The sequence below is a fragment of the Erythrolamprus reginae genome, chromosome 4, assembly GCF_031021105.1.
Source record: "Erythrolamprus reginae isolate rEryReg1 chromosome 4, rEryReg1.hap1, whole genome shotgun sequence".
Classification (NCBI taxonomy): Eukaryota; Metazoa; Chordata; class Lepidosauria; order Squamata; family Dipsadidae; genus Erythrolamprus; species Erythrolamprus reginae.
Window position 1 is genome coordinate 40426982 of NC_091953.1, and position 13626 is coordinate 40440607.

A 13626-nucleotide genomic window follows, 5' to 3' on the forward strand; every position below is an offset into this window, starting at 1 on the left:
ACTTAGTGAAGATTTAATGTTTTTCTGTCTACTTTTACACTATGTACAATTTTATGAAGTTATGCTACTGCATTCGTTCCCTCCACTAAACCTTTCTTTTTCTAGTCTTAAATCTCCAACTGTTGTAACCTTTCCCACTGAGAAACTGCAGCTTTCTGAGGCATAGATCAAACTGTGGGCGTTTCATTTTTGATTCATTTTACTCTGAATTTCTTTTCAAAAGGGCCAATATTAGCCTGACATTTTCATTAAGCTATCCATCATGATCCAAATATTCCTTTCCTGATTGTTCATTCCAATATGTAACTTCTAAATTTTAATCCATTTTTAAAATCTTTATACAGTTAGACCAGTTTGATTTTTGTTTTTAAATATTAAAAGTACCTTATTTTCTGTAGCATGTTTTTCTTTCTCAACTTTTGCCAAAGTAATTTCAAGGTCATCAATATCTTTCTTCAGCTCAGAACATTCATCCTCCAGCTTTCTCTTCTTGGATGTCAACTCGGAGTTCATCTCTTCTTCATCTTCTACTCGTTCAGTCAGTTCTTTAACTTTAGCTTCCAGTTGGATCTTAGATTTAATCAGTAAATCACATCGTTCTTCTGCATCTGCAAGGGTATCTTGCTCCTGTCAGAATTTTCAGAGACATGTATTAATGGCTCAAGAAAATCTATATAGGTAACCAATCATCAACTATACGTTTTAGTATTAAGGCATCAAATTGGAATCTAGACTGCATGCTACTCTAAACCCATGCTAGATACAAGGGATTGTTGCAAAAATGAGATAGTTTTGACTTCTTGGAAAAATATTAAGCAGTAGATACCAAGGTCTGGATAGATGAAAAGTGTTAACACTTTAAACTGGCTGTTTATTAACACCATGAAAGGACTAGACTATATGGCTTTGTGTGGTCAAAATTAAACTTGTTCAAACTTTGTTGTTTATTTATTTATTATTTATTTTTATTTATTCATTTGTCCAATACACAAATACATAGGAAGAAAAATAGACATGTAGTAATATATATAAGGGTAAAGTGAACTTAGAGGAGAGGATATATGAAAGAAAGAAAATATATATGATAAGTGAGAGAAAGGAAAGACAATTGGACAGGGGACGAAAGGCACACCAGTGCACTTATGTGCACCCCTTACTGGCCTCTTAGGAACCTGGAGAGGTCAATCGTGGAGAGTCTAAGGGAGAAATGTTGGGGGTTAGGGGTTGACACAATTGAGTCCGGCAATGAGTTCCATGCTTAGATAACTCGATTGTTGAAATCATATTTTTTACAGTCAAGTTTGGAGCAGTTCCTATTAAGTTTGAATCTGTTGCGTGCTCTTGTGTTGTTGCGGTTGAAGCTGAAGTAGTCATTGACTGGTAGGACGTTGCAGCATATGATCTTGTAGGCAATACTCAAATCGTGTTTTAGGTGCCGTAGTTCTAGGCTTTCTAAGCCCAGGATTGTTAGTCTATTTTCGTAGGATATTATGTTTCGAGTGGAGGAGTGAAGGGCTCTTCTGGTGAAATATCTTTGGACATTTTCAAGGGTGTTGATGTCTGAGATGTGGTATGGGCATTCCAGACAGATGAGCAGTAGTCTAGGATGGGTCTGGCAAAAGTTTTGTAGGCTCTTGTGAGTAGTGTGAGATTGCCTGAGCAGAAGCAATGTGTGTGCTTTATTTAGTCTAAGCAATCTATGTCACTGATACATTGTTGAGGTTTTAGACATGATAGATGGACAATATATCTCCTCTTCCATGGCTTTTACCTTGAAATTGGCATTAAGGGAAAACATTCTTTGATTTTAGAGGTATTATATGAAAGTTCTAGTAATAAAAATCAAAGACTTCACTGAAAAATGGGACTAAGAGTAAGTATAAAGAATACAAAATTACTGATAAGAAGTTCAGCAACTTATACAATGAAAATATTGAAATAGTGGCTAGTTTCTGCTTTTTAAGGGTTACTCTGCAATAAAGAAACCAGAAGTCTTGGTAGGTTCACAACAAAGACTTCAAAAAAGATTTTCAAATGCTGTCATATTCTTACAAAGATTAGAATCATATAAGGAATAGTTTTCATGTGATATTTTATGGACATGAAAGTTGGGCTTTAAAAAAATAAGTCTGGAAAAGTATTGATGGTTTAGAATTGAAGTACCGTAATTGTTACTAAACTCCTGGGGATATTGTGGATAGCCAAGAAAACAAATGAATCATCAAATGTATCAATTCGAAGTTCTCGCTCAAGGCAGAAATAACCAGGCGCAAAATATCATACATTGGACAATATGTGAAGACCTAACTCTCTAGAGAAATCTGGAAAATGTGAAAATAAGTCTACAAGATTCAGTTACAGTAGCAATGTGTGCACCATTAAAAGACCCATATACAGTCATATATAGTCACTAGATTTAATAGTAATCTGGCACAAAATAATCAGACATACAGCACTTTTGTGGATATTGGGGGGGTTTTGTATTGTTTCTAAGTGTGTTATTAGCACCCAGAGATGCATGTGTTAGACTGGCACCATAGAAGTAATTTTATAAATAAATAACTAAATAAACTTTCAACTCTAATAGCAAGTGATGCCTCTATTTATTGTGGGTTTTTTAAAGCTTTCTTTTGGAGTAAACTAAATTTACCACATCTGGTGATTGTTAAATGCAGAGCTACATTTTTTTTCTGAATCTTATACATATACCATAAACAGTAACTCCACTTTCAACACTATTTATTCTTATACAAATAGTTCTCACTTATGACCACAATGGAGCCTCTCCATCACAAATGTAAGTCATCATTGTCATCAAGAGAGTTGCCCACAGGTCCAACTGGATTTTACAACTCTTTTTCAGTGGTCAATAAGCAAACAGCCAGTACAATATTTCAGCTTTTATGATAACTGAACCAAAATTATTCATCTTATCACAAAGAATTCATGAAGTGAAAAAACTTTGTGGTATAAATAGCTTTGCATGTATAAATAGAATAATCGGTCAGTTGAATATAAGTTCAAGGTAACAAATTCTTAAAATATGCATTTTTTTTCTTTGTCAGTGGAAAAGTACACCAACAAATTGCATATAATGCTACATATCCCAAATTTAACATCCCATCTCTTTGTTGATTTGCCATGGAAACTGATTCTGAAACTGAAATATGTATAAAAACATTAGTATTTATATCCAAGCTTTTAAAGTTTTACACTTCATATATTTACATGTGAAATAAGGTTAGCTAATGCACAGCAAAGCGAAGGCTGTTATCTTTAGTTGAACAAATTATTGAAACTGGGTGTTTCTTTTTTTCTCCTTTTTTAGGATATTTATTTTTAAAAAATAAAGGAAGCTAAGTTTATTGTGAAAATAATAATATAATGGACCGTGATATCCTTCTGAGACGATTGGAGAGGTTGGGAGTGGGAGGCACCATTTTATGGTGGTACTCCTAGCTCTCCGATCGATCGCAGTTGGTGTTAGTGGGGGGACAGAAGTCAACCTTTAGGCCACTCTTTTGTGGGGTACTGCAGGGGTTGGTTCTCTCTCCCCTGTAAAAACATGACTTTGCCAGCAGGCCTGGAGTCAGTGAATGATTCCATTTTGCTCCAGCTGAATGGATATGAATGGTTTTATAATTTAGAATTGTTTTTACTTGTTTTATATTCTTGTTTGCTGCTCAGAGTCCGTAAGGAGTTGGGCGGCCTATAAATCTCAATAATAAATACATAATAAATAAAATACTTGAAAATATGATAAACTAAAAAAACAACTTTTCCCCCTATTTTAAAGAGTAAAAGATTTATAATATCCCCCTTATTAATTTTACAATGTTTTTGAATATAATGTTTCTCCTTTGTAATTTGCATTTAGATTTATGTTACTTTTGCAATCTATGTTTTTTCTTTAAAAGAAACAATGCAGAATTACTTGTTTACTTGTAGGAAATTGACTATTCTCTAGTAATAGTTTTTTTTTAACCAACTTTCTTATAGCAGCATTTTATCAATGAAAAGAAAAATCTTCTCCTTGAGCTATAAACTTTGGGGAGCCATTATTGCCGAGTAGCAAGTAAAACAAATAATAATAAAAAAAATGATTTGATCTCAGACATTTCTTTAAGAAAAAAACCCACACATTGTCCATTCCAATTTTCTCTTACTGCAAAATGCCTGACAGTCAAACATTTTGTGAAGAACTTTAGTACCCATCAATTTTATTTTTTTATAAGATATAGACTGTATCAATCATTTTTTGCAAGCCTTCAGTTCTACGTATCAATTTTTTCTTTGATTTACAATATATAAAATGTCATAAATGTTATGTAAGAAGTACACAAAGAAAGGAAAGGGACTTTCAAGTAAATTAAGGTTTGAAAGTATTAAAAGCTTGTGCTAGAATTAAATGGATGTTGTTTTACGTGAACTTGGATTTCACTATTTATACTTAGCAGGACTAGTTTCACAGCAAGCTTCCTTTGCTGGACCAAAGCTTGGGTTGGATTAATTAACACTGATATTTTAATCTACTTACTGCTTGCAGCTGGAGGAGCAGGTCATTCTTATCCTGTACAAGAGAAACTTGCTTTTCTTCAAGCTCCTTTCTTCTGGCTTCTGATTTTTCTAAGGCCTCCTTCAATTTCAGGAATTCTTCTTTCATATTAGCCATTTCTTTTTCAGTCTCTGCTGATTTTAAGAGGGGTTTGATCTTAAAGAATAGCTTCATCCAGGGCCAATTTTTCACAACCATGAAAGCTCGAATGTTCCACTGGATTACAAGCAGGGCATCTCTGGAAGGAAGGAAGGAAGGAAGGAAGGAAGGAAGGAAGGAAGGAAGGAAGGAAGGAAGGAAGGAAGCAAGTCTTGAGTTATCAGAAATGGAGTCAACTTTACTACTAATTTTTGGATCTTCCCTCATGATCTTAGGCCTTTGTAATAATTAGTTTTCTTTTATGTACCAAATACTACAATGATCCTACATATTTTAATAATTCCTATTTGTTCTATCCCAGGCTTTTCAGATTGAAACGAATGGCTAAAACCCACTATTTAAGCTTTGAATTACATTCTCTACTGGAAAAAGCAACATTTAGGAGCAGGTTTCAGTCTTTTAAAATTTCAGGGAATACTTTTCTCTGCTGCAAAGTTATCAGATAAGCTTCTGGGAAAGGTACCAACTTCAGAGCTACCAGCATTCCAGCAAGATAAGAAAGGCAATGAATCGTAGGGTATTAAAATCAGCTCACCCCAGATCTAACACAGCATCCATGAAATTAATGTTGTCACTCCACCCAGAATTTCACAAGATCCTTTTCTTTTATATCTGCTGGGAGTGGTCAGCAAACTCCATAAAGTTAAACCACAAATTACTTCCTTTTATCATACAAGTGTTGTTGTCTGCTTTGTAACCTCCTGAATCTAGCATCTAAAAGTGGCTTATCCATTCTAATATCTCCTTCATCCTCTGACTTGGACCAATCTCCCATTGACATATCTGGGTTCATCTAGGTCTATTTCTCCCTCACTGTCACTCTCTACATCAGCTGGCAAACCCACTGGCCCAGGGTATCAAGAGGGGCCTGGTTCATCCTCCTCAGAATCTAACATTACCTGAGGTAGACGAGGAACGCTCACAAACACTATTTCTAGATTGCATGCTTCATTTTGTGTACACCATTTCTACATTTATTTGTATTTTAAAAGCAGTAAGTACAGCTATCTATTTATTAGCACAGCATCATAAACAGCTGTGACAGTTACCATTAGTATGTATACATGTTGTTTTTATTTATATTGTATAAGTACCCTTTGAAATAAGAAAACAATACATGAGCCTTTACTTATATGTAACAAAAGGATCAAGTGATCTTGAAAAGTTGCAGCCATTTTTTCCTTCTTAGTGATCCAAATTTAGGTCTTTCTCCATTGCTGAAATATAGTGCTGCAAACCTAACCTTGAATCCATGTAATTTTTTGTTTAGTGTGCCATTCTACATCAAATGTCTCCTGGCGGTTATCCTAGAATGATATTTGATATGCCTACTGCCAGTCATTATCTTACCCTTATTGTCAATGTTTCAAGTTACTGCAGTTATCTCACTTCCCTCCATAGTCAGTCATGGAAAAGCCTGACAGGTTTTATATACCTTGAGGTTGTCCTTGGATAATATTAGAATAGCATTAACAATACTGTAACTAACGATGACTTAAGCCTGTCTCACTCATGGACTTCAGTAGATCACAGGAAGAAAAAAATTAGCCAGAAAATGCCAGTTCAGAAATAGAAGTGAGGGGAAAAATGTTATTCAACTCTGAGTCAGCATAATTAAAAAAAACTTGTTTGCATAAGATAATAATATGGAGAAAGAAGAAAAAAAATATGAATATTTATTTCTGGTATTTCATGGCAGTGTTTTTCAACCAGTGTGCCGTGGCACACTAGTGTGCCGCGAGACATGATCAGGTGTGCCGCGAAGAAGGAAGCTCAGGTTCCAGTCTCGCAACTTTTTGTTGAGAGAGTGAGAGTGAGAAAGAGAGAAAGAAAGCAAGAGAGAGAGAGAGAGAGAAAGCAAGAGAGAGAAAGAAAAGAGAAAGAGAGAGAAAGTAAGAGTGAGAGAGAAAGAAGGCAAGAGAGAGAAAGAGAAAGAAAGAGAGAGAGAGAGAAAAGGAGAGAAAGGGAGAGAGAGAGAGAGGAATGAGCAAAAAGGGGAGGAAAAAAGAGAAATGAGAAAATGATTGAGACAGAGAATGAGAGGAAAGAGAGAGAAATAAAAGAGAGAGAGAAGTGACTCTTGATTTAAAGCATATGATAAAAAGCACCCAAAAAATAAGAGAGAGAAAACCCCAGCCCTCACCTGTTTTTGGAAGTGGTTCAAAAGTGTGTATACACATACACACACACACACAAGGGTGGGGAGGAGACAGGGATGGAAAAAGAGAGGAGAGTGTCTTATGGTGTCATTTTGGTTGGTGGTGTGCCGCAGGATTTTGTAAATGTAAAAAATGTGCTGCGGCTCAAAAAAGATTGAAAATCACTGTTTCATGGCATTATTAACAATTGTGAAATATCAGACACTACATGAACTACTTCAAAGTTTCTTTCCATAAATAACATTTCTATTGCTTCCTCAAACTACTTCCTTCACATATGTAATTTTAAACCACAAATTCCTAGTCCACATGGTGAAAGTAATGCCGACTTGTAAATTGGGATTACAAGTCTAAGGAAAATTACTGTGTAATATAATCATTTGGAAAAAAAGAAATAACAATTTGTCCCCATTATACAGTTTTGTGAAGAGTATACAGCATAATACCTTCGTTCTACCATCTTCTGGAACTCAGTTTGCATCAGTTTGCCTCGGGCTCTTGCTTGAATTAGTGTTAAGATCTTGGCTAATCTCATATCCCTCATTTCCTCCAGATGGCCGAGGAGACCAGCTTTAAAAAAAACCTGAAATACATGCCATCATTTTGTCAAATAAATTGAATCAATTGTTATTTGTGACACAATGATCACTTTCAGACATATAAGAAAGCACAACAGTCCTTCGGGAGTTGGGCAGCATAGAAATACAAACAATCAATCAATCAATCAACAGACAGATAAACAAACAAACAAACAGCATAAGGACATAATAATAGTTGTATCAGGACACTGTGATAACAAAATAAAAATAGTAGAATATGAAATCTTAATGCGGGTTTAAAAGAAGTTATATTGCATTATCCAGTGCATAAGGTAGTTAATTAAATAGTTGAAATTACTATTGATTCTTGAAATATAAAAATGTATCTCATTTTTCTTTAAATTAAAAATTGTAAAAGCAAATGAGAATGATAATATAAGTTTATACTACAGAGCTTAGAATAGACTGTTTTCCATTAGGCTTTTTCCTTAATAAAAATTGCCATTTAGTCCTAATACTAGGTCCATTTTTAAAAAAATCACTACTTAATTTTCAGCAGCATTTGAAAAATATGAAGATACTGAGATTTCAAACAGTATTCCATTCTATCTTTTCAGGCTCTAAAAAAGTTAGGGGAAGGAAAATGAAAATACTATAAATGAACTAAGATATGGAAATTGTGTCTACAGGAGATATTTGGATTCTGAGACCAGAGACAAAGTTGTCTTGAAGATAGACTGACCATTGAGGCCTTGAATACAATAACTCAGGACTAAGTCCTCAATTCTGCAATATTTTTTACAAATGACTTAGATATAGAAATAGAGGAATGTTTATCAAATTTGCAGATGACAGAAAATCAAATGGGATAGATAATATGCTATTATGGTAGATGGAAATAAAGTAAAAGTGATATTCACAGAGAAATAGGCGGCAAGTAAAATAATAAATTCAAGGCACAAATGAAAAACTCACTTTGGAAGCAAAAATAAATGTACAGCTTTAGAATGAGAGACATCTGGCTTACAATATTTCTCTTGAAAAATATCTTAGAATAGAATATGTTTGATGTAGTGATTAAGCATGTGGAGATCTTGGCTAGTCACTTCTTTCAGGCCTGGGAAGGAGGCAGTGACAAACTACTTCCGAAAAAGCTTACTGAGAAAACTGAAGGGACTTGTCCATAAACCTCCTCATAAAGAAATTAAGTAAAAAAAATAAAGGAAGGAAGGAAGGAAGGAAGGAAGGAAGGAAGGAAGGAAGGAAGGAAGGAAGGAAGGAGTTGGACACAGTTTGGTCGGAAGGACGTTTATTCAAGGTAAACAACAAGAACAGAGCGTAAGCAAATTACAAGCATGTTAACCTCTATTTATATTCCCAGCTGGCTGAGGAGAGAGTCAATAGCCATCTCTAGATTTTCCCGCTCAGAGTTGGCACCACCCCCTTTTTACTAACCAATCCGGCTATACGATAGCTCCACCTATTGCTGTTCGTCTCTAGGCAAATCCTGCTTGTTGTTTATATGGGGACATTACAGGAAGGAAGGAAGGAAGGAAGGAAGGAAGGAAGGTGAAAATTTAGACGGTATCAAAGGAAGTGAAATCTCCAAAACGCATGATGTAATAGTTCCATACTATTTTGCTTTGGTCAGACATCATTTTTATTATTGAGCTCGCTTGGAATAAGTTCATAGAAAGGTATTGAAATGATTGGCAGCTAGAAATTCCCATGAAAAGTTGTTGACAGAGCTAAAGGTATTTTCCCTTGAGAACAGAAGGCAGAGAATACTACAACAGCATTCTTAGTTGTACAAATGTAATAAAAGTGTTACAATTGGTTTAAAATTGGGACTGAAACTAAGACAAATGACAGTAGCTATTGTACTGCTTACTCTTACAACTGCTTACAGAAGCAAAGTTATAGATATCTTTATGTGTATATACAAATAAGTGTAAACATAATAACAATATGTATATACAAATAAGTGTAAACATAATATCTCATTGTGAAATGAAATTGCTCTAGATACTTAGCCATATTCCACAATGTAGAAGGCTGGACAATCCAGCAATAAAAATATATCTTCTTCTTGGTACTGCACATGCAACACAGCAGCTTTTCCCTTCCAACTCTAGGATTCTATGAGGGATGTAATATAATTTCTAAAAATGAATATATTAGAAGAAAGAAAGCTAGGACATGGTTGGTTGGTTTTTTAAATCTAGTGCAAAAGCTCATCTCTTCTGGAACTTAATTAAAATATGCCAGCTAAACTACAGTTGACAGGAAGAGCAGCAAGTTAATAATTAACTCCTCTTCTAGCCTAGCAGTATGTTTAAATCTATGTGTAAAGTAGACAAGTGGGTGTAAGCAGGAGAGGAGGTAGATTCATGAAGGAAAAGAAAGTGCTAGATTTCACAAGTGTTATATGGGAAGAAAGGCAAGTAATCTTAGAATAATAGCCACTGTCATTCTTCAACTTCAGTCCTTTGAAAAGTGGATGGGTTGTTAATCTTTTGGCTTTGGTGCAAAGAAAAGGCAATCTTGAAAAGCTGTGGGCCCCAGACTGAGAGTGGCACATCTAGTATTTGACAGTATTAAATATATCTATATATTTATAATATATATAATAATAATAACATACTAATATATTATTATAATATATTATTATATAATATAATATATATATACATATAATAATATATAATATATATACGATTTCAGCAATAGAGTGGTCACCGCCTGGAACTCCTTACCTGACTTTGTTGTTGCTTCCCCCAACCCCAAAATCTTCAACCTTACATTATCTACAATTGACCTCTCCCCTTTTCTAAGAGGTCTGTAAGGGGCATGCATAAGTGCACTTTTGTGCCTAATGTCCCTGTCCTACTGTCTTATTATCCTTTCTATTACTATGTTCTACTTATGTTCTGTTATGTTAATATGTACTATAATACTATACTTGTTTGACAAATAAAATAAATATCTGAAGTAACAAAGTATCAAGGACAGTAACAGAGATAATTGAAATTATCTTTCTATAGTTTAGCTGCAAAAAAAGGCAAACGCAATCCTTGGCTGCATCAAGAGGAGCGTAGAATCTCGCTCACATGATATAATTATTCCTCTCTACAGTACTTTAGTCCGACCACACTTGAAATATTGTGTTCAGTTCTGGGGGCCCAATTTAAAAAGGACATTAATAAACTAGAGCAAGTTCAAAGGAGAGTTACAAGGATGGTGAGTGGTCTGGAAACCATGTCCTATGAGGAATGGTTAAAAGATCTAGGGATGTTTAGTCTGCAAAGGAGAAGACTGAGAAGAGACTTGATAGCTGTCTACCAATATCTGAAGGGCTGTCACAGAGCAGAGGGATCAGCATTGTTCTCATTAGCACATGGAAGGACTAGAAACAATGGAATGAAACTGCAAGGAAGTAGATTTAGATTAGATATCAGAAAAAAACTTTCTAACAGTTTGCCACAGGAGGTGGTGGGCTCGCCTTCACTGGAGCTTTCAAACAGAGACTGGACAGTCACCTTTTTGGGATGGTTTAATGAATCCTGCATTGAGCAGGGGGTTGGACCCAATGACCCTGGAGGTCCCTTCCAACTCTATGATTCTATTATTCTATTTGAGGCAAGGAAACTAATCAGCTAAAATACTGTATAAACCCAAAGGTTATTTGCTACTTTGGATTTCCTATCGAATTCCATATATACAATAAATAAATTGCCTCTGTCATAGAAAAAGGAAATCTTTTGAAAGTTTTAAAAGCATCCTGCTCACGTTTTAATAGGCATTTAGAAAATTTAAATGGGAATAAATATTACAACATTTTGTCTATCTGTATAAGCATCAGGGACGTAGTGGCTCAGTAGCTAAGCAACTGAGCTTGTCGATCATAAAGGACAGCAGTTTGTTGGTTCAAATCCCTAGCGCTGCGTAATGGAATGAGCTCCCATTACTTGTCCCAGCTTCTGCCAACCTAGCCGTCCCAACGCATGTAAAAATGCAAGTAGTAAAATAGGGATCACTTTTGTGGGAAGGTAATAGTATTCTGTACGTGTTTGGCATTTACCGTAGTCATCTCAGCCACATGACTATGGAGACATCTTCAGACAGCGCTAGCTCTTCAGTTTGAAACCAAGATGAGCACTGCCCCCTAGGGTTGGGAACAACTAGCACATATGTGTGAGGAGAAACTTTACTCTTACCTTATAAACATTGGGTTGGCAAGCAGCAGGAGTTTTAAATCAAACCTAAGGCAGGATCTCTGTTAGTGATTTATAAAAGCTTCTACAGTAATTCAACTACCATTGTGCCATATAACAAAAAAGGCAGGTTTTATATCATTATTATGGCCTGGTAATGCTAGAAGATTCTCTATATCGCTAGTGGAGAAATGGTCTCAGTTGATACCAAAAATGGTGTGTTTCAAATATATGAATGCTGATTCATTTGTCAGCCCAAATATAGTAAAACCATTTGGACCCAAATGTAGCTGATTGCTGCCCAAGGCACTTTAGAAATGCTTCCTACTTTTATATATTTATTGTCAGCTTGGATACAGTAAAACATTTGGACCCAAATTACACAGTGGCTGATCTCTACCCAAGGCACTTTAGATATACTTCTCCCTTTGTGTATTTGAACCATAATAGCATGCTGGAAAGCTATTTATAATGGAACTACTCTGCCTGTGCAAAGAAGCCAATAGAGAATCTAGAGAAAATTGGAGAAAGGTTGCCTGTTTCTTCAGTTTGGATGACAAGGCACTGTAGAAGCATTTCAAGGATGACTATAAATTCACTGGATCAAATCTTTTTTGCATTAAAGGATTCATACAATCGATTGAAATCTCAATCTCTACCTGTAGATAGCAAGGCTATGGATCTGGTAGTAGATCCATTTTAAATCTCCCCTTTCCTTCTTGGGTTAAAACCAGGGGTGGGAAGCAGGCAGGACAGGGTGGAACGCAGTTCCACCGGTGGAAATGAAGATGCATGTGCAGCTCCAGCTGATTGGTGGCTGTCACTTCATGGATTACTGGTCTCAGCTTGGCTCCCCTTTTTTCCACTGCTGCTACTGTTGCATCTGTGCTCCTTGCTTTTTTCCTCTTTCCCCCTTCCTGGCCTCGGACAAGCTTCCCTCTCTCCTGCTCAGCTCCCCTTCAGCCTCACGCGGCCACCTCCTGCCTGAGGTGCAAGCAGACGGTGTGGGTGGAAGCGGTGCTGGCAGCATTTATGCCTCTTGCAGCACCCGTACCCCTAACTATCTAGCCCGAGGTGGGGGGGGCAACCCAAGAAGAAGAGCACGGGAAACGTGAAGCAAATTGTCACCCCAGCGAGCAACACTGGTAAGATTGTAAGTCGATGACTTAACAGTTCACTTGAACGTTGATGATCGTTCAAGCCACTCCCACTTTGTCACAGAGCCGGCAAGCCACTCCTACCCATTCACATTATCATTAAGCCACACCCACAGTGTAGCAGTAAAAACTTTGGCTGCCCTTTACTGGTTAAAACTATTCTGCTCAAATATAATGTAGCCAGACCTTATCAACAGGGCTGCATATGAGGAGATACATGATTAAAGAACATAAATTAAAGGTTATTGCAACTCTCCCTTATAACCTTTATAGTAGTTATTTCATTCTAAAAGAATGTTACTCCAGATACCAACTAGGAACATATCTTTTCATTTTCTCCATTGCTGTATGAACTGAACTGCTTTACCTTGGTGTGTCCAAAGCGGTACTGGTTATGATCAATATCCAAAGAGCCCAATAATTTTTCAGCAGCTTTTCTGCTGTCCACAAACTTGTCCTCTGGAATTGCAGAAGGATTCAGGATGCGATATCTGGTAAGAGCAAATAAATAACAGACAAAAAAATATTAAACTCCAAACCATGATATAATTCTTTCCTTGATTTAGGAATCAGGAAGTCTACTAATACTTCACAGTGCCTTCATTTCAACAATACGCTAAATACTTCACTTTTTAAAAATGTAGCCATAGTACTTTATTTACACAGCATTATAGACTTATTTGTTTATTTATTTAAAACATTTATACAACTTGATTGGTTTTAATCTGGATTAGTTTTTTGTGATTTGACAGATTGTAACAATTCGTAGGACATGATTACTATTTCATTACTATGTGAACACAAAAATGTAACTAGATTAAGTATGTTAAGTGAACCCAGACA

General features: G+C 35.9%; 1 protein-coding gene across 1 annotated transcript in view; it reads right to left on the reverse strand.

The window, feature by feature from the left end:
* Positions 1-13626, reverse strand: part of MYH15 (myosin heavy chain 15) — a 109698-nt gene that overhangs the window by 50524 nt on the left and 45548 nt on the right. Inside the window, exons 21-24 of the mRNA XM_070750102.1 lie at positions 13151-13274; positions 7320-7456; positions 4538-4793; positions 385-627 (exon numbers count right to left, since the gene is read on the reverse strand). Coding sequence (XP_070606203.1) covers positions 385-627; positions 4538-4793; positions 7320-7456; positions 13151-13274 — 760 coding nt within the window. The remainder of the gene's footprint in view (positions 1-384; positions 628-4537; positions 4794-7319; positions 7457-13150; positions 13275-13626) is intronic.